We start from the raw sequence: 25,517 nt of genomic DNA on the forward strand, positions 1-25,517 counted from the left end.
TACCACTATGACCCACTCCTTCCCACCACAGTGAGATGACATACCAATAAATATATACGAGATTTTAGTTGTGTGTGGGACGGGCACAAGACCAGGACTCTTGCCTTCCCACGCCCGACTCCCATTGCTTACTATTTCTCGGTGATCCGTTTGGTTTTCCTTCGGTGGTAGCAGCTCATGAGGACGACCACCAGGACAAGTAACCCAAGGAGCAGGAAGGCGATGACGCCCGCTCCTATCATGGAGACGGAGAGAACGTTCACTTGCTTGGCCTTGTTCTCTGTTGGAAAGAGGGAAGAAGAAGCTGGCTGGGTGCAGCGACAAGACGCCAGGACCACCTTGGGTTTTGCTACATGGGCCTGGAAAGAGCCTTCAAAACACTTTTGGCAAGAGGTAGTTATATAAATAGTTATAGCACTTCCTCCATTCGCATACAGATTCAGCATGGAAGAAGAATAAGAAGAATAAGAAGAAGCATAAACATAAGAAGAAGCAGAAGCAAAAGAAGAAGCAGAAGCAGAAGCAGAAGAATTGGTTTTTATATGCCAACTTTCTCTACCACTTAAGGAAGAATCAAACCGGCTTACAATCACCATCCCTTCCCCTCCACACAACAGACACCCTGTGAGGTAGGTGGGGATGAGAGAGCTCTAAGAGAGCTGAGACTAGCCCAAGGTCACCCAGCAGGCTTCACGTGTAAAAGTGGGGAAACCAACCCAGTCCACCAGATTAGCATCCGCCGCTCATGTGGAGGAATGGGGAATAAAGCCCGGTTCTCCGGATTAGTGTCCACCGCTCCAAACCACCACTCTTAACCACTACACCACGCTGGAAGAAATGCTAAAACATAGGGAGCTTTTGATTCTAGAGGAAAAGACAATTAAAGTGGGGAAAAACATAAAGCTGGAAGGGACCTGAAAGGTCATTTAGTCCAACCCCCTGCAGATATAAATAAATAGAATTGCCAACCTCCAGGTACTAGCTGGAGATCTCCTGCTATTACAACTGATCTCCAGTCGATAGAGATCAGTTCACCTGGAGAAAATGGCCGCTTTGGCAATTGGACTCTATGGCATGGAAGTCCCTCCCCTCCCCAAACCCCGCCTTCCTCAGGCTCCATCCCCCAAATTCTCTGGGTATTTCCCAACCTGGAGCTGGCAACCCTATAAATAAACCCTTCCCCAAACGATACCTCTTATGTTGATAGTCGCCTGGGCCTCCTTGGTGGCAAAACTGTTGGCCACTCGGCAGATGTAGACCCCTCCGTCGTCTAAGCCGAGTGGTCTCTGGAACAGCAGAGTTTCCCCCTTTATTTTCACCCCACTAGGGAGAGCATCATTTTGCCTGGAAAGAGAGCAGGTCAGGTCAGGACGGAAACCAGAGGGCGGATAACTTGCTGGTGCGGGCACCTGCTATTTTGCCAGGCTGTGGAACCTGGCTGCTCTAATGGTAACAGTTCTGGAACAACTGCGCGAAGACCTCTGACCTCCCCAAACCTCCTTCCTCCATGCAGTCCTGCGCCCCTTGGCCCCTGCAGGTTCAACACACATGCCAACTATCCCTATTTCCCAGGGATTATCCCATTTTCTGAGGTCTGTTTCTGGTGAATCACTGTCCCTGTGTTTCACTTTTGTGGATGCCGTACCGCTCATTCCTTTCCCACAACAAGCTGCAAAAAGAATCACGTCTAAGGTTTCCACAGCACTGAATATAGGACTGTATTCTTCATAAAAATCCAACAGTGCCCGTCCCCACAGGCAAGATCCTATTGCTATGTTTACTTGGAAGTAAGTCCCGTTCAGAAAAGAAGAAGAGTTGGTTTTTATATGCTGACTTTCTCTGCCACTTAAGGGAGAATCAAACCGGCTTACAATCACCTTCCCTTCCCCAAAAGAGACACCTTGTGAGGTAGGTGAGGCTGAGAGAACCGTGACTAGCCCAAGGTCACCCAGTTGGCCTCATGTGTAGGAGTGGGGAAACCAACCCGGTTCACCAGATTAGCGTCTGCCACTCATGTGGAGGAGTGGGGAATCAAACCTGGTTCTCCAGATTAGAGTCTACCACTCCAAACCACCACTCTTAACCACTACACCACACTGGCTCTCCAGGTTCTGCTTCTCTCTGTAATTCCCTCCCTTTGTTTTATAGCCTAATTAGTAACTTCCTGTTCTCTGTATGGCTGGCTATGGAATTTGTGCATCAACTGGGAATTATTGTTTGGGGAGGGTTAAGTACTACTATTCTATTTCCAATAAACCCAATTGGTCGTTATTTTAATTTGATAATACAATAATAGCACGATTGCAAAATTAAAATAATAAAAAGTCAACTAAAAAAACCTAGAATGAGGAACAGCTTTGGCTGCAAAGTGGAAAGCAGTACGTTTACTCTCTCCCCCTTCCCAAAACCAGAAGCAATAATTAATAATTGATTCAGGAATGCCACAGTCAACCATGAGAGAAAAGAACAGTAGCCCTGAAAAACCTCAATAGCTTTTTGAATGTTCACACCAAACCGCCAGGTGCTGTGATTGCATTTTAAGTGCCACAAATGAAGTCTGGAGGGGAAAAAAATCAACAGAAGAACAACAGGGGAAACACTGGAATGCAACAAGTTACCACTCAATCACATCCATTCCCCACTCAGAGATTTGCAGTATAATCCTAGGGAGAGTTATACCCTTTTAAATTCAGTAGAAAAGAGCAAGAGTCCAGTAGCACCTTAAAGACTAACAAAATTTCTGGCAGGGTACGAGCTTTTGTGAGTCACAGCTCACTTCTTCAGCTGTGACTCATGAAAGCTCACACCCTGTCAGAAATTTTGTTAGTCTTTAAGGTGCTACTGGACTCTTGCTCTTTGCTTCTGCTACAGACAGACTGAAACGGCTACCCATCGTGATCTACCTTCTAAGTTCCGTGAAGCCCAGGATTGCACGGTTAGCTTCCCAAGACCCTTGGGCCACGCTATCTACTCACACTATTTTCACAATTCATCTCGGAAAGCAAAAACCAGGACAAAAGACAGACAGCGATGTACCAGGAACAGGGGCCAGAAAAGAAGCTTTTCTGGGCTAGAGCGCCACTTTGAAAGAAGAAGACGACGAAGACTAAGACGACGACGAAGACGATGACGAAGACGACGACGAAGAAGAAGAAGAAAAAGAAGAAAAAGAAGAAGAGTTGGTTTTCTATATGCCGACTTTCTCTACCTTTTAAGGAGAATCAAACCAGCTTACAATCTCCTTCCCTTCCTCTCCCCACAACGGACACCTTGTGAGGTAGGTAAGTCTGAGAGAGAGAAGTGTGACTAGCCCAAGGTCACCCAGCAGGCCTTATGTGGAGGAATGAGGAAACCAACTTGGTTCACCACAGTCAGCTGCTCATGTGAAGGAGCGGGGAATCAAACCTAGTTCGCCAGATTAGAGTCCACCACTCTTAACCACTTCATTGTGATTACATCACAATAAATCTGTTGGGCTTCAGGTTGGTACAAGGCTCCTCTGGTTTTGGGGCCGCGAGGAGCTAACATAGCTACCTCACAGAAATCTGGGATAGAATTGCCAAGTTCCTCTTCACCACCAATGGGCAGGATTTGGGGAGGGGAAGGACTTCAGTGCCATAGAGTCCAATTTCAAAGTGGCCATTTCCGCCAAGTGAACTGATCTCTTTGGTTCTTGTAGGTTATCCGGGCTGTGTGACCGTGGTCTTGGTATTTTCTTTCCTGAAGTTTCGCCAGGAGCTGTGGCAGGCATCTTCAGAGGAGTCACACTGACACTGTCTCTGACACTGTCCTTCAGTGTTACTCCTCTGAAGATGCCGGCCACAGCTGCTGGCGAAACGTCAGGAAAGAAAAAACCAAGACCACGGTCACCCAGCCCGGATAACCTACAAGAACCAATGAACTCTGACCGTGAAAGCCTTCAACAATATTTTGAACTGATCTCTATTGGCTAGAGATCAGTTGTAATAGCAGGAGATCTCTAGCTAGTACCTGGAGGATGGCAACCCTCATCTGGGATCCAAAAACAGGGATTGCCTGTGGCAGATAGGAATGGAGCACATACTTGGCTGAAGGGGAAGGCACTGCTCAGAAAACAGCTTTGCAAAAAGAAAAGACTCCCGGACCAGATGCAGACGAGTCTCTTTCTCAAAGGTTGCTCTTCTGCCCTTTCTGCTGCCTCCCCACCCCAACGTGTCCAGACTCGTAATGGGAGGTGTGGGGAAGGGAAAAAAGGGGGGAGACAGGAGGGCGGGGTCAGCCATGACATCATGAACAATAGGTGCTGAAATCAAAGGGATTCCTTCCTTTTTCCCACGGTGTCTTGCATGGTTTGAACCAGCGCCAGAGCATGTTCAGACACCACCCCAAATTCTGCACAGCATCAGCCAGCATCTGAGCCGGTTAGCGTGGCTCAGCAAGGAAAATGGTATCCTCTTCTCCCCCCCCCCACCCCAGACACTCACGCAACTAACATATATAGATGCACAATCAGATGGCGAAACATGTCCAAATACTCTTATTGGAAACACACTGCTGTGCCTAATGGTATAATGTGCTATATAAACATATACCTCATATATGCACCAGAATGCCAGCTCCGGGTTAGGAAATACCTGGAGGTTTTTGGGGTGGAGAATAAGGAGGGTGGGGTTTGGGGAGGGAAGGGACTTCAATGCCACAGAGTCCAATTGCCAAAGTGGCCATTTTCTCCAGGGGAACTGATCTCTATCAGCCATAATAGCAGGAGATCTCCAGCTAGTACCTGGAGATTGGTAACCCTAACCATAATATACAAAATAATTTAAAAATATTTACATTCACAATTATTCCCTCCAAGTGCTTCATAACTGCTCGATAATCATTACAACAGCCCTGCAAGGAAGGCAGGTGTTATCATGCAGAGTCAGTATAGAGTACTGGTTCGACTTGGGACAGCGTAGACTCAGTTTCAAATTCCCCCTTGGGCCAGGAAGCTCACTGGATGACCTTGGGGTGGGTTAAAAAAAAATGTAGTCGATCAGAGTGTTCCAGTTTGCTGGAGATGCCAGGAAATGAAACTGGAACGTACTGAATATTCGATAAAAGTGTTATATTAATGGCACCCCGTTGCCACTTGAATGAGCTAAAATCTATGGGAATAGGCAGGATAAATTTTTGCTCTATAAATTACCAAATGCAGATTATCTGCAGATGTGGTGGACATGTTGTAGTGCACAAACCTATTGGTCCTCTATTATAGCTTATCTAAAATAAAATAAAAAGCTTTGTTATAGATTTCCCCTTTTCTGCTGAGGTCATGCTACTAAGCTACACAGCCGTTTTTCCAAAAGACAAACGGAATTTAATTTCACATCTGTTGACAGTTGCTGGACTAGCATTTGCAAGATACTGGAAATCAGACCTAAGTCCTACAGTTGGCGAGTGGATTGAACACATGAAGCTGCCTCATAATGAATTAGACCCTTGGTCCATCAAAGTCAGTATTGTCTACCCAGACCGGCAGCATTCTGAAAAGTAAGGAAATCTTTCTCCTAATAAAACTGATGAATTTAAAGGATTTGATGTGTCACAACTGCAAAGCATTTGGGAAATATTTCTTGTAAAAATATAGTGTCTATGCCTATGTATATACCATAGCGTACTAATATACGTTTTTTCTGCACAAAAAAGATTAAAAAAAAAAGAAAGTGGAATGTTCTGAATGATTGTTTTTAAAGCACCCTCCCTCCTAGGAGCTCAGTGTGGCATACAAGGCAGAAGAAGAAGAGTTGGTTTTTATATGCCGACTTTCTCTACCTTTAAAGGAGAATCAAACCGCCTTACAATCTCCTTCCCTCCCTCTCCCCACAACAGACAACTTGTGCAGTAGGTGGGCAGGCCCCCTCCCATTTTACCCTCACAACAACCCTGCGAGGTATGCTAGGCTGAGAGAAAGCAACTTGCCCAAGGCCACCCAGTGAGTTTCACTGCCAGCAGGCATTTGAACCCAGGTCTCCGTGGGCCCTGACCCAACACTCTACCCGCTGCATCACATTGGCTCTCAATGCACAAAGCATGCGTACTGCCACTGAGCCATGGCCCCTCTGCTCATTTCAGGCCTCTGCCCAAGCTTCAAAAACCCGCCTGTCTTTGCGGGGCCTGTCCGTACGCTAACCTGTCACCAACCCATTGCCGGTTTTGCTAGGTCTGCACTTCAGGTGAGAGCCGGCGGTGGGCTGGAGAGAATCCAAGATCAACAAAGGTACTGGCTTACTCTCTGTTCTGCGGCAAAGCTTTGTCATCCAGCTGGGCGTAGCGCTCCCCTCTCCCCCATGCCCTCAGAGCAGATTCACACAACCATCCTCGGCTCACTTTTGATGTTGGGAAGTCAACCGAAGTTGACTTGCCGTGCGGTTATTGCGTTGTGTGCTTGTTATCAAGGTTCGTGGCAACTGGTAAGCAGCTTTCCTTAGGAAAATTGCTAAAGACCCTTAATTCAGTTGGCAGAACTACAAAACCCAGAGGAAAAGAGTGACAGAAAAACCACTTATGGGCCTTGCAACTGGACATAACAGAAGTCTTTATTCCAAGTCAGGCTAGGGTTGCCAACCTCCAGGTGGGACCTGGTGTTCTCCTAGAATTTCAACTGATCTTCAGACTATAGAGATCAGTTCCCCTGGAGAAAATGGCTGCTTTGGAGGGCAGGCTCTATGTCACTGTACCCCACTGAGGTCCCTCTCTTCCCTGAACCCCACCCTCCCCACGTTCCACTCCCAAATTTCCAAGAATTTCCCAAACTGGAGTTGGCAACCTTGAGAGCACCCAGGTCACTACCGTCCCATCTCACCGTCAGTGGTTTGTCAAGGTCTCTATGGAGATGAGCTTCCATTCCAGGAGATCCCCAGACGCCACCTGGAGGCTGGAACTAGGGTTGCCAGCTCTGGGTTGGGAAATACCTGGAGATTTTTTTGGGGGGGTGGATCCTGAGGAGGGTGGGGTTTGGAAAGGAGAAGGACATTAATGCCATGGAGGCCAATTGCCCAAGTGGCCATTTTCTCCAGGGGAACTGATCGCCTGGAGATAAGGTTGCCAATCTCCAGGTAGTAGCTATTACTGCTATTACAACTGATCTCCAGCCGATAGAGATCAGTTCACCTGGAGAAAACGGCCGCTTTGGTAATTGGACTCTATGGCATTGAAGTCCCTCCCCTCCCCAAACCCCGCCCTCCTCAGGCTCCACCCCAAAAACCTCCCACTGGTGTTGAAGAGGGACATGTCAACCCTACCTGGAGATCAGTTGTAAAAGCAGGAGATCTCCAGCCACCACCTGGAGATTGGCAACACTAGTTGGCACGCAAAGCTTCACCAATCCAGTCCCACAGCCCTGCTGAGCTGGCTGTTTTTTCTTGCTCACCACAAAAGTCAAGAAAGGCTCTGAGGTGCATTTTTGGCCCCGGGCTGCTTCCCCGAAACCCACAGCAAGTCCCAGCTGGTCCCTCGGAGTGCGGAACGGCTTGAGAGCCAGCCAGGAATTGCCGGGTGATGATGAATAAGTGTTTGAGGAAGATAAACCTCCTTCTCCTTGAATGGGCTCCACGGCAGCTCTCTGCAGTGGCTGACCCAGATCAGGTGCAGGGCTGTCTGGGAACGGCACGGAGGGTCTGACGTTGTCATGGCTGGGGGTCTTGAGGAAAGAAGGGGGGACACAAAACAACCCAGAAGAAGTGCAGGTCCCTGGGGCATGAGGAAGTCAGGAAGAATGGCACTGTGAGAAAATGTCCCACAAACCATTATTAGTACATCAGGGGAAGAAAATGACAACTGGCTCCAAGACAATGTCTGGGGGGACCAGGCAGGCACCCAAGGCTGATGCAGGAGGATATCGGGCTGTCGCAGACTCCAATGGTGCAATCCTGAATTTGCAAGCTGTGAAACTGTCACATCGCTTAGGGACTGCCTGCGAGACCAAGGAGAGGCCTTTTCTCCATCCCATCTCCCTCTGCAGACCCCCTTGAAAAACTGATTTGGGGGATATTTTGGGCTGCAGAGAAAGAGAGGAGGCAAGGAAGCCATGCTCCAGGGTCGCCAACTCCAGGTTAGAAAATTCCTGGAGCCTGGGGGTGGAGCCTGGGGAGGGGAGGGTTTGGGGAGGGGAGGGACTTCAGCAAAGTATAATGCCATAGAGTCCACCCCTCCAAAGCAGCCATTTTCTCCAGAGGAACTGATCTCTGTAATCCGGAAATAGAAGAAGAGTTGGTTTTTATATGCCGACATTCTTTACCACTTAAGGCAGAATCAAACCGGCTTACAATCACCTTCCCTTCCCCTCCCCACAAGAGACACCCTGTGAGGTAGGTGGGGCTGAGAGAGCTCTAACAGAGCTGTGTCTATCCCAAGGTCACCCAGCTGGTTTCACGTGTGTAGGCGCGGGGAAACAAATCCAGTCCACCAGATTAGCCTCAAGCCGCTCATGTGGAAGAGTGGGGAATCAAACCCGGTTCTCCAGATCAGAGTTCAGCGCTCCAAACCACTGCTCTTAACCACTACACCATGCTGGCTCTCATAAATTGTAATAAATAAAATAAATTGTAATTCCAGGAGATCTCCAGGTCCCACATGGACGTTGACAAGCCTGTCCTCAGTGTGCAGAAGTGCTCTGTTGGATCAAAACCACTGTCTCTACAACTGTGTGCTCCAGATCGGACTGTTCCGAAGGCCACACAGGTGGTGGGAAATGCTGCCAAGTTGCAGCCGACCTCTGGCGATCCCTTGGATTTTTCAAGGCAACAGACAAACCAAGGCGAGGGGGGGTTGCCATTGCCTGCCCTGGAACTGCTCGGTGGTCTCCCTTCTAAGTACTGAAGCAGGGTATGTTTAGCCTGAAGAGAAGACTGAGAGGGGATATGATAACCATCTTCAAGTACTTGAAGGGCTGTCATATAGAGGAGGGTGCCGAGTTGTTTTCTGTTGCTCCAGAAGGTCGGACCAGAACCAACGGGTTGCAATTAAATCAAAAGAGTTTCCATCTAGACATTAGGAAGAATTTTCTAACAGTTAGAGTGGTTCCTCAGTGGAACAGGCTTCCTAGGGAGGTGATGAGCTCTCCTTCCCTGGAGGTTTTTAAGTAGAGGCTAGATGGCCATCTGTCAGCAATGCTGATTCTATGACCTTAAGCAGATGATGAGAAGGAGGGCCATCTTCTAGGCATGGAGTAGGGGTCACTGTGTGTGTGTGTGTGGGGGAGTTAGTTGTGAATTTCCTGCATTGTGCAGGGGGTTGGACTAGATGACCCTGGTGGTCCCTTCCAACTCTATGATTCTATGATTCTATTCTATGATTCTATGACTCTGTTCTATCATTCTATGACAACTCTGCTTAGTTTCTGAGATCTGATCAGATCTGACCTGGGCCATCTAGGTCAGGGCAAAGGTCAGATCAAGGAAGGCAAAATTATTTCCCCAGATCGATTTGCTGACACAATGGTGTCAGCACCAACACCCTGTACTCAGCCAGCATGAGAGGGACAAAGCTTTTATTCCACACAAAAAACCCAGGAGGCGCTGCCCTTACAATTTCTCACTGCCAGGGGAAAGTGGGAGTGAATAAAAGTATTATAGCCCTATCGTTGATTTTTTAAAAAATCTAATGGACTAGCTTTAGGGCTGTTGATTCGGTTCCATCTGAACTGAAAAACAGCCTAATTTCCCCTGATTCGGGGTTTTTTAGTTCGGATGGAACCGAACTCAAAAAAGGCAGGAAAACAACGTGCCGAATTCGGCAAGTTCGGGCAATCGCCGAATAAATTCGGTGAATTCAGGGGCTCCGAAGCAGAAGCATAACCGTCACTTTGTAAGCAGCGTTCTCCCACGTCCAATGGTGGCCAAGCTGGGTCTTCCCCTGGCCAATCAGAGCAGGGATTCTCTCTTTTGAAATGGCCAGGAGAAAAGTCTAAAAACTCCCATCCCTCCCCTCCCGTCCCAACTGTATTCATTGCCTTCCATTTTGGTGCTGCTGCTGCTGAGACTCCGATTCCTGATTGGGCCGAGCGGCTGCTGCTTACCGGAATAGGATTGGATTTACTTGTCCTCCGTGCTCTTGCTTGAAGAAGACATCACACAGTTTGATTTTTGGGGTTTTCCTCTATACCTTTTCTCGTGTGTGTGTGTGGGGAGGGGAGCAGAGGCTGTGTGTGTATGTGGGTGAGGGGAGCAGTTTCTGCAGGTGGGGGGGAGAAGCCAAAGGGGGGCTTTTGCCCGTTCTGCCGAGGGGGTTGTGTGCCTGCTCGCCTCTGTTTTGTGCCCCTGGCCTGGGGTTGAGTGCGACGGCACAGCGGTGTTTTGCCCTGGCCACCCTCACCTGGAATTGACTGCGGGTTTTCTTCCCCGTTTGGGGGCGAGAGTGGCGGTGCGCCTTGCGTGAGTCTCTCCGTCCGCTTTGCAAACATGCCTCGGACGCTTTGGATTTTTCCCCCCGTTTGGGGTGCAGCGCGGCGCCGTATTGGTTGGAGAGGTGGGGGGTGAGACTTGCGTGAGTCTCTCCGCCGGCTTTGCAAGCAGCAAGCGCACCTCGGGTGCTTTGGATTTTTTCCCCCGTTTGGGGTGCGGCGTGGCGCCGTATTGGTTGGAGAGGTGGGGGGGGTGAGACTTGCTTCAGTCTCCCGCCGCTTGGCAAGTGGCAAGTGCGCCACTTTTGCTTTGCATGGTTTTGAAAATTCCGAGTCCACTCCAAACGGTCTATTTCTATTCATTCCAATGGGCAAATAGGTGGGGGGGGGGACCCCTTCGGGTCCCATAAATCGAAGGCCCCTGCCCCAATCGTCACCAAACTTGGGGGTTCTTGCAAGAAGGGCCCCCTCAAGCTACCCTGAAAGTTTTGGACCTCAAACCCCAAAAATGCCCCCCCAGAACTGCGGAAAGGCGCGAATGTGTTTTTAATGGCTTTATTCGACCAGATTTTCCCCGAACTCAAATCTCACGCCGAATTCCACAGATCCGAATCAGGGGAGCTCGGACTTCGGCATTTCCCGAACCTAAACGGGCTGAATTTTGCCGAATCCAAATTTTACTGAATTTTTTTTTCAACAGCCCTAACTAGCTTGGCGACTACAATTTCTGATTAGGAAGAGAGTGTAATTACCACTTAGGGCTCTTGTGAACGGTCACTTTACTGGTCCTGTATAATTTGAGCACTGCCTAGAAATATCGGAGATTGTATCACTAGTATTTCATTGCCCCTGGCTTCTACCTTTTACACTTTTCCCCTCTATACCTTGAGCTACAGTGAGGGGGGGAAGTATTTGATCCCCTGCTGAATTTGCCCATTTGCCCTCTGACGAAGAAATGACCAGTCCATAATTTTAATGGTAGGTTTATTGTAGCTGTGAGAGACAGAATAACAACAAGAAAACCCCCAGAAAACCAGAAGACAAAAGTCAGAGATTGATGTGCATTATAATGAGTGAAATAAGTATTTGATCCCTTTGCAAAGATGACTTAGTACTTGGTGGCAAAACCCTTGTTGGCAATTACAGAGGTCAGACGTTTCTTGTAGGTGGCCTCCAGGTTTGCACACATCTCAGGAGGTATTTTGTCCCACTCCTCTTTGCAGATCCTCTCCAAGTCAGTAAGATTTCGAGGCTGATGTGTAGCTACTCGAACCTTCAGCTCCCTCCACAGATTTTCGATGGGATTAAGGTCTGGAGACTGGCTAGGCCACTCCAGGACCTTAATGTGCTTCTCCTTGAGCCAGCCCTTTGTTGCCTTGGCCGTGTGTTTTGGGTCATTGTCATGCTGGAATACCCATCCTCGACCCATTTTCAATGCCCTGGCTGAGGGAAGGAGGTGCTCACCCAAGATTTGACGATACATGGTCCCATCCATCGTCCCTTCGATGCGGTGAAGGTGTCCCGTCCCCTTAGCAGAAAAACACCCCCAAAGCATAATATGTCCCCCTCCATGTTTGACGGCGGGGATGGTGTTCTTGGGGTTGTAGGCAGCATTCCTCCTCCTCCAAACACGGCGAGTTGAGTTGATGCCAAAGAGCTCGATTTTGGTCTCATCTGACCACAACACTTTCACCCAGTTCTCCTCTGGGTCATTCAGATGTGCATTGGCAAACTGCAGACGGGCCTGTACATGTGCTGTCTTGAGCAAGGGGACCTTGCGGGCTCTGCAAGATCTCAGTCCTTCACGGCGTAGTGTGTTACCAACTGTTTTCATGCTGACTATGGTCCCAGCTGCCCTGAGATCATTGACAAGTTCCCCCCGTGTAATTTTGGGCTGCTTCATCACCATTCTCATGATCATTGCAACTCCACGAGATGAGATCTTGCATGGAGCCCCAGACCGAGGGAGGCTGACAATGGGTTAGGGTTGTCACCTTCTCGCCAAGCTGCTTGGCAATAGTCTTGTAGCCCAGTCCAGCCTTGTGCAGGTCTACAATCTTGTCCCTGACATCCTTGGACAGCTCTTTGGTCTTGGTCATGGTGGCTAGTTTGGAATCTGATGGATTGATTGCTTCTGTCGACAGCAGAACCCTAACCCTAACCCTAATCTGGCTGGCTGATAGGGGATCAAATACTTATTTCACTCATTATAATGCACATCAATCTCTGACTTTTGTCTTCTGGGTTTCTGGGGCGTTTCCTGTTGTTATTCTGACTCTCACAGCTACAATAAACCTACCATTAAAATTATGGACTGGTCATTTCTTCGTCAGAGGGCAAACGGGAAAATTTAGCAGGGGATCAAATACTTTTTCCCCTCACTGTATAACTGCATTTGAAGATGATGTTTCAGGCTTTACCATGCTGTTTTTATCCTACTTTTTAAAATCAATATTTCAAAACAAACCTCATTCAGTCCATAAACTGCAAATCGCAGGGTTATGGAGCCTCAGTTTGCCTCAGGGCTGTGCAGGGAAGGGGAGGTTTAACCCTTCAACTTGCAACTGGTTCCACTGTCTGAAACCAGCTTCCCCACTAAGTTATTAGCATTTTAAAGGAGAAAATATTATTTTAATGGAACAAGATGCATAATCTTCATCTCGTCATCTTAAGAAGTTGTTTGTGGATTATAGTGTGTAGACTGTCGGACTAGTGGGTCCCCCCTCAGCCACAAACCACTATGATTAACCTTGGGACAGTTATCTCTACCCAGCTTGCAGTGGTTGTGAGGGTAAAATGGGGGAGGCATATATGCTGCCCTGAGGTTTTAGGAGGAAAGATGGGGTAAAACTCTCATAAAGCCCCCCCCCCAAAGTGTGCACATTTTACATTTATATGCATTAGAGATTTGGTGCCTCCCTCCCTTGCTTAGAGATTTAACTTCTAGAGACTCTGGAAAGGGAACTGACAACCGTTCAGCCTAAGAAAAATGTAATAAGCCATCTCCCAAATGCGAAGATAGAGAAAACTGGGCAGTAATTTATTAGGGTCAATGATCAGAAAAACTGAGCAGCTGAAGAGAACATAAGAAAAACCACGCTGGATCAGACCAAGGCCCATCAAGTCCAGCAGTCTGTTCACACAGCGGCCAACCAGCAGCCTCTAGGAAGCCCACAAACAAGACAATGACTGCAGCAGCATCCTGCCTGTGTTCCACGGCACCAAATATAATAGGCATGCTCCTCTGATCCTGGAGAGAATAGGTATGCATCATGACTAGCATCCATTTTGACTAGTAGCCATGGGTAGCCCTCTCCTTGATGAACAAGTCCACTCCCCTCTTAAAGCCTGTGATGTCATATATGATGTCATAAATGAACCTTTAGGCCCCTTCCCACACTTAGAAAGAGGCCTCTGAGACTGCACTGCCATGCAAAGGATGAATGCTCACCTTGTCCAGTTATATGTAGGGGGAGGGTTCCCATCCCCAAGGCATTTCAGGGAGGCCCCCTCCATTCCTGCGACCCAATCGTCCTCTGTCTCATGACCCAGGACTGAAGCATCCGACAAATCTGTGAGAGGAAGAAAAGATTAAGTGGGGGGAGGAGGGGAGACACCTTCATTTCAGCCCCCCCCCCCCCAGCTGCAAATGCAGTTGGTAAGGCTTTGGACCCTGCTTTGTTCTTGAACGTTTCCTGTGAAAGAGACAGATGAAGCTACTTAACAATGAATTAGAGCAGGGGTCCCCGCACCTCCCAATTGTCCTTAGAAAGTGGGCGAGGCTAGGTGGGGATTTTGCCTAACAAGGCTCATGATTGGCCATTGGAGATTTGATTGGCTTGGCAGATCCTTAAAAATGTTGCTTTGGCAGCAGCTGTACAAGGACCTGTACTGTGTGTCTGAAGGAAAGTTGCAGCAGACATCTTGTGGCTGGTTCTGCCTTCTGAGGCAGCCATTTTGTGGCAGATAGCCCCAGGCTAGCCAGATCTCAGAAGCTAAGCAGGGTTGGCCCTAGTTAGTATTTGGATGGGCAACCTCCAAGGAATACCAGGGTCGTGACATGGAGGCAGGCAATGGCAAACCACCTCCAAATGTCTCTTGCCTTGAAAACCCTATGGGGTCACCATAGGTCAGCTGTGATTTGATGGCACAAAAAAATTTTTTGGCTGTACCCACAATGCTATGTCAGGTTTCCAAATGTGCCTACAGGGTCAACAGGGTTGGGGACCCCTGAGTTAGAACACTGGTCCATCTAGCTCAGTCTACGATAAATTTATAACCCGCCCTGAGCCTGGCCTTGGCTGGGGAGGGCAGGTTATAAATCTAACAAACAAACAAATAAATAAACAAAATGGCAACTGATTTCCAATGTCTCAGGCAAAAAAAGTCTTTCCCAACACTGCTACTTGAAATTATTTTAAGCAGAGATTCTAGGAGCTGAGGGCATAACCAGATGGGACATTTTCCACGTGTATTCTTACAGGTTCTTGTTAAGGCTAAACTACATGTTACAGCTTTTAACACGTAGTGACTGGGTTTCCCTGAACTGACTGACTCATAGGGTAACACAACATCTATGAGGGAACTCATTTCCCTGGCAGGTTCCCTCACAGCTGACATGCGACCATCTGAGTCAAAAGCAGATGGGGAAACTCAGCAAAAAAAAAAACTGTGATGTGTAGTTTTGCCCTGTCAATGTTGTGTCAATCTTTTAGTATACCTGGAAGTAGGAAAGTGACCTGTCTTTTCCCCTCACAACTTCAAAGTTTGATGCCTCCCAAATCTAATCCACTTGCCTCTGTGTTTAGACTGGGGTTGCCAACCACCAGGTAATAGCTGGAGATCTCCTGCTATTACAACTGATCTCCAGCCAATAGAGATCAGTTCACCTGGAGAAAATGGCCAGTTTTGACAACTGGACTCTATGGCATTGAAGTCCTTCCCCTCCTCAAATTCCCACCCTCTTCAAGCTCTGCCCCCAAAATCTCCTGCCGGTAGCGAAGGAGGACCTGGCAACCCTAGTTCAGATGTTTCTCCTTTTACTCATCTGCTGGGGAGATGGAAACAGGAAATGGGAGGGAGGTTTCTAGCCAGGTCCTTATCAGCTCCCTTTCTTTGCTCACTAAGTTGGTTCCCCAGCACAGACAAGATCCACCTCCCCAGCTCTTTTGTTTTCAGTTTGGCCCACGGCGACACTGCTAAGCCAACTAGCTGGCCAATGTTGAATCTGTCTGGAAGACAGGTGCTGCTGTGAATCCAAGTGAAAAAGAGGTCACCTGCTTCCAGGTACACTTCCTTGCAAAGGGATAAAGGTTGGTGGCAGTGGATTGGTTGCAGGACTCTTTCAGGGCATAAAACTGTCTGCGATAGCAAGATAAAAACAAAGAAACAAAGAGCTTCCACTTGCTTCCACGTGGGAAACATCACATCTGGTTAGTCCCTGAAATTGGGACTTTCTGCCCACAAAGCAAATATGGAGCCATAACTCCCTGCCCAATAATTTAAGCACTTGCGCTGTGCTGAGTCAGACCTTTGGTCCATGTAGCTCAACATTATCAAACCATCTAGCTCAATATTATCAAACCTTTGACTGGCAGCAGATCTTCAGGCTCTCTGCCAGAGAACAAATCTTTCCCAACTCGATGCCTGAGTTTTTTTTTAACTAGAGATGCCAGGGACTGAACTTGTGATCTTCTGCATGTAAATGAAGGTGCTCTACCGCTGAGCCAAAGCCCCTCCCAGGTTTCTGGCTGGCAGAAGCAGCTCCTAGGAGATACCGAAGTTAGACAGATGTTGCTTAGGGGTTCAGACTGCCTGAGTGTCTGCTTGCTTCCCACCTACTCAACATAATATATGGTGGCGGAAAGTGCTGTCAAGTTGCAGCCAACTTATGGCGTCCCCATAGGGTTTTCAAAGCAAGAGACGTTCAGAGGCGGTTTGCCATTGCCAGCCTCTGTGTACCAAACATGGACTTCCTTGGTGGTCTCCCATCCAAGTCCTAACCAGGGCTGATGCTGCTTAGCTTCTGACAAGATCAGGCTAGTCACATCATAGCATAATATATAAAAGGTAAAGGTCCCCTGTGCAAGCACCAGGTCATTCCTGACCCATGGGGTGACGTCACATCCCGTCGTTTACTAGGCAGACTTTTACGGGGTGGTTTGCCAGTGCCTTCCACAGTCATCTTCCCCATACCCCCAGCAAGCTGGGTACTCATTTTATCGACCTCGGAAGGATGGAAGGCTGAGTCAACCTTGAGCCAGCTACCTGAAACCGACTTCCGTTGGGATCAAACTCAGGTCGTGAGCAGAGCTTGGACTGCAGTACTGCAGCTTACCACTCTGCGCCACGGGACTCCTAACCAACATAATATATACAGCACCATATATATTTCTTTACTCCATCAGTCCATCTAGCTCAGTATGGTCTATTCTGACTACAAAGTCTCAGGAACAGAAAGGGCTCTGCAAATGCCCAATACCCATCATCTAGAGATGGTGGATATAAAACCATGACAAATCATGGAGCCTTTCGCATGTGAAGCAGGTGCTCTCTGCACTGGCTGCTTCTACGGGGAGTTTTTTCCCCTATGCTTTCACTTCCAAGGGAGCATCTTCCTGGATGGAGGAGCCTCCACGTGACACCATGCTCAAATCAAGCTCTTATTATCCTTTCCCAGTCTTTGAAGAAGAAGAAGAAGGTCAGGAATGACTTTGGTGGACCAAGGGTCTGATACAGTACAAGGCAGCTTCATGTGTTCATTGTGTATTCATTGTGGGAATGAATGCAAAACGGAGAATGCTGTGAGGATGACAACAGGTGAATACATCCATGCCTGAGTCATGGTTCCTCAAGCCTCTTTCCATCATGTTTGTCTAGCCCATGCATTAATCAAAGAATAGTTGCACCACACCAGACATGCACTCCACGCCAATATTGAGCTGGGACTCACCCCCCTCACCCCCCTGCCCAAAAAATAGCCTAGAGTCCAAACCTGATGGAGCAAGGACCAGTGAGAAAAGTTTTGAGAATCTGGTGAAATAAGAAGGGTCAAGAAACCTGGACATAATGGTTCAGCTGCCAACAGCTTGAGAAACATAGGTTGTTTAAGCATAGGTACTTTCATTCACATTCGCCCGCTGTCTGTCTCGGTTGTTCCTTGGAGTTATGCAGGAGTTTTCCATCCTCGCTGCCAGCCCTCACAAATCCCGGGACATCCCGCTCCTCTGTTAACCCGATTCTTCCCTCTCCCTTGAGCTCAGCCTGCTTGAAATTTCCATGCATAAGGCAAAGCGCTGGAAACGCAAGCTTGGTTTCTCTCACAGCAAATTACAAAGCAGTGTGTAAAGAGGCGGGGATTCAGATGCTTCCTGCTTCTTCAGAGCTCTTTCAGAGCAGAAGAAAGGCTTTTTAAAACTGAGGCTTGGATTTCTCCTCCCCCTCCCCTTCAGATTGCTCCATTTTTTGTTTTTTGTTGTTGTTAAAATGCTTTTTTATCCATCAATTGGGCTGGGAGGAGGGACTTTTCTCTCACAGTGAGCACTACAAAGTAAGCCAATTACAAAGAAGCATTTAAAGGGGCGGGGACTTGATTTGAGCTTGGAGACTGCTGGTGCATAGATTCCCAACAGGAAAGGGTGGGTCCAGTGAGCAACGAACCTCAGGTAAAACTCCCACACATAAACGACCCCAGCTGCAAAGGCTGCAGAGGGAAACGGCAGTACCCAACTCAGAGCAGAGGGCGGGTACCTACACGACACGTTGAGTCTGTGTGTGATCCGTTTCTGGTGCTGCAGTCCCGGGTGGGAGACGACGCAGGTCAGCAGCTTGCCGTGCATATTCCGCCCAGGGACCACGTAGTACTCGATGGTGACAGACGCCGAGCGGGGATGGGAAGAGTGGCGAACGTCGGTCTTGCCTGCCACTTCCGTCTCCCAGGTCACGTTGGGCACGGGGTTCCCTTCTGCCGTGCATGAGGCAGCCAGGGTACGGCCCTGCCCTTCCTCCAAAGGGGGGCCAGGGTTCAGAGTTGGCAGCGGGGGCACTGTAGGAAGAAGCAACCGAGCTGTGGTGAACCACAAAGCTGACACAAGTATTATGAGGGGCTAGGGAGTTCCAGGGGGAGGGGGAACAGAGAGAAGAAGAGGAGTTGGTTTTTATATGCCGACTTTCTGTACCACTTAAGGAAGAATCAAACCGGCTTACAATCGCCTTCCCTTTCCCCTCCCCACAACAGACACCCTGTGAGAGAGCTGTAGGAGAGCTGTGACTGGCTCAAGGTCACCCAGCTGGCTTCACGTGCAGGAGTGGGGAAACCAACCCGGTTCACCAGATTAGCCTCCGCTGCTCATGTGGAGGAGTGGGGAATCAAACCCGGTTCTCCAGATAGGGTTGCCAGGTCCCTCCTCACCACCGGTGGGAGGTTTTTGGGGCAGAGCCTGAGGAGGGTGGGGGGTGGGGTTTGGGGAGGGGAGGTACTTCAATGCCATAGAGTCCAATCACCAAAGCGGCCATTTTCCCGTGCTAAGTACCTGGAGGTTGGCAACCCTATCTCCAGATCAGAGTCCACCGCTACAAACCACAGCTCTTAACCACTACAACCACACTGGCTCTCAGAGAGAGAGAGGCCAATTCACACATTACTATGTGGAGTTTGAATCACATATCAGCTGGGCCCAATTTAGATTTTGACAATGGCGCTGCGGAAGTGGGGCTTTGGTTTTCCCCATCCTGCTTTTCCCAATCTGAAATCAAGCTAAGGAGCCAATATTTACCCTATGGGATATGCAATTGTATTCATTTATTTACTTCCTTCATTGATACCCTGCCTTTCTCCCCAGTGGGGACCCAAAATGCCTCACCCCCTCTCCTCCATTTTGTCCTCACGACAACCCTGTGAGATAGTTAGACCTGAGAGTGTGTGACTGGCCCAAGGTCACCCAGTGAGTTTCCATGGCAGAGCGGGGACCTGGATCTGTCTCTCCCAGATCCTAGTCCGACATGATAACTACATGATACTCTTCTCCCATGATAACTACATGTACTCTTCTCGTCTTGTCCGATACAGGCCAGCACAAGGGGAGGGGAGTGTCAGCTTGCCAACCGCAGTCCTGGGAGAGGAGAGGCAAGTCTCGTCTGGTGCTAAGGTTGCCAACCTCCAGGTGGTGCTTGGAGATCTCCCAGAATTACAAGTGATCTCCGGGTGATAGAGATCAGTTGCCCTGGAGAAAATGGCTGCTTTGGAGGGTGAACTCCATGGCATTGTACCAGCTGAAGTCCTTCCCCTCCCCAAACCCCACCCTCCCCAGGCTTCACCCCCAAAATCTCCAGACATGTCATGGCTATGGCCCTCATCCAAATCAGGGCTGGCCTCTTGGGGAACAGGTTTCCCTACATCTGATACGTAACTCTCTGAGTCAAATTCAGGTAGGGGGAAGTCAGACACTACAAATTGTGATGCGTATTTGGGCCATACTGAGGTGACTGAACATTTAGTTGTTCCACTTCAGGTGGGAGCTGATGTGATTGAACGTTCCCCCATACAACAACGTTCCCTGGAAGACAATACTGGCATGTTGGGGGGTTTGGACTAGACCAGGGGTCGGTAACCTTTTTGAGCCTGTGGGCACTTTAGGAATTCTGACAGCTGGGCAGTAGCCCCACCTGGCCACCCCACTTTCTAAAGACACTTGGTGGGTGCCAGAAAAGGTGTCGGTGGGCACCATGGAAGCTGTGGGCACCATGTTGGAAACCCCTGGTCTAGGCCTTTTCTCCTTGACATGTTGGAGACTTCCTTGTGTTCAGAAGAATATTCATGTATGTTAAGTCCTATAGCTAGGGTTGCCAACTACCGGTTGGAAAATACCTGGATATTTTGGGCGGTGGAGCCGGAGGATAATGCCATGGAATCCACCTTCCAAAGCAGACGTTTTCTCCAGGTGAACTGACCTTTGTCACCTGGAGATCAGTTGTAATCCCTGGAGATGTCCAGCCACCACGTGGAAGTTGGCAACTCTACCTAGAGCTAGGGCTGCCAGGTCCCTCTTTGCCACTGGCGGGAGGTTGTGGGGCAGAGCCTGAGAAGGGCGAGGTTTGGGGGCCAAAGTGGCCATTTTTCTCCAGGTGAACTGATCTCTATTGGATGGAGATCAGTTGTAATAGTAGGAGATCTCCAGCTAGTACCTGGAGGTTGGCAACTCTACCTATGGCCCAGACACAGGATGACCATATCACAGAGAACGAGGCCTCACTTTGAGGGCTTTCAAAGTGCCTTTACCTAGGACCTTGAGGGTGAGGTGGGACTCAAAGTTGCCCAGCGGGAAGGTGATGAGGTGGCATTCGTAGTTCCCCTCGTCGGCCTGCACCGCATTCCTCAACACAATGGAGCCGTTCTTCAGGGACCCTTGTGACTGCCAAGACACTCTCCCCGCATAGGCATCCTGGATGTGCTCCCCGTGCTCCGAATGCAGAACGGCCAGCTCCACGCTCTGCCCGTCATCTCCTCGCTTCAGCCACGTCACCTGGAACACCGTCTCATCCGCCGTGGCCTGGTAGGAGCAAGGCAGCACCACATCTTTGCCGAGCACAGCTGTGACGCTTTGCCGGGGCTCCAGCACTCTTGCCGGTGAACCTGAGGAGACAGAAGAAGAGGGCAAAACACATGAAGTGGTTATCCTTGGGCACCCAGATGGAAGTCCAAGAACAATGTATATGCCAACTTTCTCTACCACTTAAAGAAGAATCAAACCGGCTTACAATCACTTTCCCTTCCTCTCCCCACAACAGACACCCTGTGAGGTAGGTGGGGAGGGGAGAGCTCTAAGAGAGCTGTGACTTGCCCAGGGTCACCCTGTAGGCTTCATGTGTAGCAGTGGGGAAACCAGTTCTCCAGATAGGCAACCGCCACTCATGTGGTGGAGTGGAGAATAAAACCCGGTTCTCCAGATTAGAGTCCACCACTCCAAACCACTGCTCTTAACCACTACACCACACTGGAGTCTTGGACAGTAAAGGATAGGGTTGCCTACTTCCAGGTGGGACAAAAATACAACAATTACAATCGTGCTGTAAGTTATACAGACTATCCAAAATACATAGCAACTATGGCCAAGCTACCATATTCATACAAGAATAAAGATTAAAAATTCAATGTGCAATGCTACAATGTGATGTGATGCTATCGAAAATACAATATCTACCTACTCGTCTATAGACACAAATACATTACAATCAATACAGAGTTCTACAGCGACATTCTATGATCGATTTAAAGCAACAGTCCACATTTTCATCCTTGGGATGATGAAGGTATAATTCACAAATCAATTGCAATGCCAGTCCTGCATGTAGCAAAGTGGAGAGTACAGTATTCTGCAGCGGCATCCTATAGTCTTTTTAAAGCAACAGTTCTCATTTCATCCTCAGGATGAGAAGAGCATACTTCACAAATCAATTTCAGTGCCAACCATACATGTAACGAGATAGGTCTCCCGGTGAATCCTATTTCAAGGTCACTTATTGCATTCCAGCTTTCAATTGTATTTCATATCTCTTAGTATAGCACCTGGAGGTGCACATTAGCTCGCCTTCCGTGGATCGGACTAATGAGCATCACATCACATTGTAGCACTGCACATTAAATTTGTAATCATAGAATAGAATCATAGAATCATAGAGTTGGAAGGGACTACCAGGGTCATCTAGTCCAACCCCCTGCACAATGCAGGAAACCCACAACCACCTCCCCCTATACCCACAGTGACCCCCACTCTATGTCCAGAAGATGGCCAAGATCATCTGCTTAAGGTCCTAGAATCAGCATTGTTGACAGATGGCCATCTAACCTCTTCTTAAAAACTTCCAGGGAAGGAGGGCTTGCCACCTCCCGAGGAGGCCTGTTCCACTGAGGAACAGCTCTAATTGTTAGAAAATTCTTCCTAATGTCTAGATGGAAACTCTTTTGATTTAATTTCAACCCATTGGTTCTGGTCCGACCTTCTGGAGCAACAGAAAACAACTCAGCACCCTCCTCTATATGACAACCCTTCAAGTACTTGAAGATGGTTATCATATTCCCTCTCAGCCTTCTCCTCTTCAGGCTAATCTTTATTCTTGTATGAATATGGTAGCTTGGCCATAGTTGCTGTGTATTTTGGATAGTCTATATAACTTCCTGGTGGAGCCTAGAGATCTCCCCAAATTACAACTGATCTCCAAATGACATAGTTCAGTTCTCCTGAAGCAAATGGCTGCTGTGGAGGGTGGACTGTAGGGCATTATACCCTGGTGAGGTCCCTCCCCAAATCCCGCCCTCCCCAGGTTCCACCCCCCACAAATTCCAGGAATTCCTAACCCAGACCTGGCAACCAAATGCCAATCGCATAAACTCCAGTGTCACCTAGATCAAAAGACATGCTTGGAATACCAACAACAATTAATTCTTCAGGGATGACTCCGCCAACTATTGTAACACTGTCGAAAGCTCTTACTGTGTCCTAAATACCGCATTTAAGGTGTAGTAGTTAACATGTCAGATTAGTATTTGGGAGATCCAGGTTCATGATCCCCGCTATGTCTTGGAAGCTCACTCGGTGATAGGGTTGCCAACCTGCGAGAGCCATGCTTGGGAGGTGAACTCAGACAGGTGAACTCAGACCTTACACAACCCCCTGGTGACAGCTGGAGATCTCCCACTATTACAAAAACACCCGCTTTAGAAATTGGATTCTATGGCATTAAACCCCACTGAGGTCCCGCCCCTCCTCAAACCCCACCTTCCTCAGGCTCCACCTCCAAAATCTCCAAGTATTTCCCAACCCGGTGCTGGCAACCTACTCAGTGACCTTGGGCCAGTCAGTCTATCCTACCTCACAGGGTTGTAGTAGTAGTAAGGATAAATTTAAGTCACTTCGGGTCCCTAATTAGGAGGAAAGCAAGGTATAACTATTTAAATAAGAACTCCGCAATTGCCTGAGACATAAAAGCCAGAACGTATTTACTCTTTTGGTTGACGATACGTAAGAAATGCGTCATTAGCTTCCAATTCAGAGCCAGCATGGAGTGGTGGTTAAGAGTGGTGGTTTGGAGCAGTGGCCTCTGATCTGGAGAACCGGGTTTGATTCCCCCACTCCTCCACATGAGCGGCGGAGGCTAATCTGGTGAACTGGATTGGTTCCCCCCCTCCTACACACGAAGCCAGCTGGGTGAGCTTGGGCACGTCACAGCTCTTTTAGAGCTCTCTCATCCCCACCTACCTCACAGGGTGTCTGTTGTGGGGAGGGGAAGGAAAGGTGATTGTAAGCCGGTTTGATTCCCCCTTAAGTGGTAGAGAAAGTCAGCATATAAAAACCAACTCTTCCTCTTCCTCCCAAATCTTTCTTAAAGTTATCCTGTCAGCCAATGCTAGGGTTTATTATTTGGGGAGGGGGGCAGTGCTCCTGGACCTTCAGAATGCTGTCCTTGAGGAAATAAAGAAAGAGGGACCCAAGTTACTGGCTTGGTTCTGTAAACAATTTAAAGCTGTATTATTTGTTCAGATGAACTTTTGGGGAGTGACTAAAAGCAGTGAGGTTTTTATGCTGTAAAACGTACACTGGTGGTTTATTCTTACACATTCTGTGGTTTTAATGTCTTTGCACCTTGCTTAGCTGGCTTTCATAAACTACTATGAGCCCGTGTGGAAAGTGGAAAAGGCAGGATGTAAAACGTTTAACAGATAAATATAGAAATGAAATCAAGATCTATCTCTGCACAGGGCAGGATATGGCAAGCTGTGAACTGCATAGTGCATGCACTCTACAGACAAGAAGCATTTATACCTCCAACAACAGATTTTACTTCTAGAGATCTTCGGAAAGGACCTGGTTAGGGTTTCCAGCTCTGTACCAGGCATACTTGGAGATTTTGGGAGTGGTGCCTGGGGAGAGTAGAAATTATGGCATCTCAGGTGATGCTCTAGGAAGTTCCGCTAACCTCTATGGTAAAGACCACAGAGACTCGGAAAAGTGCTTAGAGTGTCACCATCAATGCCGCCAACCCCCCTTTTTCTTCTGCTCCTCAAACTCTCAAGGGTGGGGGGATAGAGGGTGGGGATGAAGGCTTGCCTGCCGCAGGCAAGCCTAGAGCTGATCTATCAAGGATGGTGCTAGCAACCCACACTAAAACAATTTTAATAAGGCATTCCTCAAAGGCAAAACTTGGGACAGTGAATTAATAGAGGTTATGCCAAAAAATAGAGCCTGCCCTGGTAAACAGGGATGGTCAAAGCCTGTGCAATCCCTGAGATACAACAGACAGCTATCCATGTTTGCACTTTTCTGTTGTTGCGCATTTTCATTAAGTGCAGTTTCCAGTGCACCTTGGGGAGAAAGGAGAAGCTGGTTTCTGTTTGCAGTGCAGATATGCCCTCAGCCATGTACACACATGTAGTAAATTTTTAAACATGATTGTTCCCTTCCAGACTATGCTATCCTTTGTTCCAGCTTGAATATTTTATTCTGCTTATTTATGGACATTATATGGCACTTTCCAGCAAATATTCCCCAAGTGGTGTATGCTGAAAGCTTAGACGCAAATGCATAAAAAACAATGAAAATAGAGGCACAACAATTCAAAAGTACAATTAATTAAAAGCAGCACAGGAGGGACATATTTTTTCTCAGCTGATGGAACCGTCCTAGCCTGCTTGCAGAGCAATGACAGAGAGAGAGGGGGGGAGGCAAGCAAAAACACTGAAACACTTCCCATTGGTTTTTTGTTTGTCTACCAAATTCATTCTGAAGCTTCCTGCTATATAAGGTTGTCAACCAAGGGCTGGCAACTGGCAGGTGGACAGGGGCAGGGGCATATAAATACACGGTGGTCCAATATCACAACCCTGGAAGTAGGGTTGCCAACCTCCAGGTACTAGCTTGAGATTACTTGCTATTACAACTGATCTCCAGCCAATAAGTTCCCCTGGAGAAAATGGCCGCTTTGGCAACTGGACTCTATGGCAGGGGTCTGCAAACTGTGGCTCCTGAGCTGCATGCAGCTCTTTGGCCCGTTGAGTGCGGCTCTCCGAACTTGGTTCGGAGCCCCTGCTCTCGCACCTGCTCACGCCGGCAGCCGGGCTGCGGAGCCGGCGCGCCTGAGAGAGAAAGCGAGCGAGCGAGAG

At 48.4% G+C, this 25,517-nt stretch overlaps 1 protein-coding gene across 1 annotated transcript in view; it reads right to left on the bottom strand.

The window, feature by feature from the left end:
- Positions 1-25,517, bottom strand: part of NECTIN4 (nectin cell adhesion molecule 4) — a 42,484-nt gene that overhangs the window by 5,921 nt on the left and 11,046 nt on the right. Inside the window, exons 2-6 of the mRNA XM_056853450.1 lie at positions 20,640-20,993; positions 18,117-18,407; positions 13,815-13,935; positions 1,193-1,344; positions 133-280 (exon numbers count right to left, since the gene is read on the bottom strand). Of these exons, the coding sequence (XP_056709428.1) occupies positions 133-280; positions 1,193-1,344; positions 13,815-13,935; positions 18,117-18,407; positions 20,640-20,993 (1,066 nt within the window). The remainder of the gene's footprint in view (positions 1-132; positions 281-1,192; positions 1,345-13,814; positions 13,936-18,116; positions 18,408-20,639; positions 20,994-25,517) is intronic.

Source organism: Euleptes europaea, chromosome 7 (genome assembly GCF_029931775.1).
Source record: "Euleptes europaea isolate rEulEur1 chromosome 7, rEulEur1.hap1, whole genome shotgun sequence".
In the NCBI taxonomy this organism is placed as follows: domain Eukaryota; kingdom Metazoa; phylum Chordata; class Lepidosauria; order Squamata; family Sphaerodactylidae; genus Euleptes; species Euleptes europaea.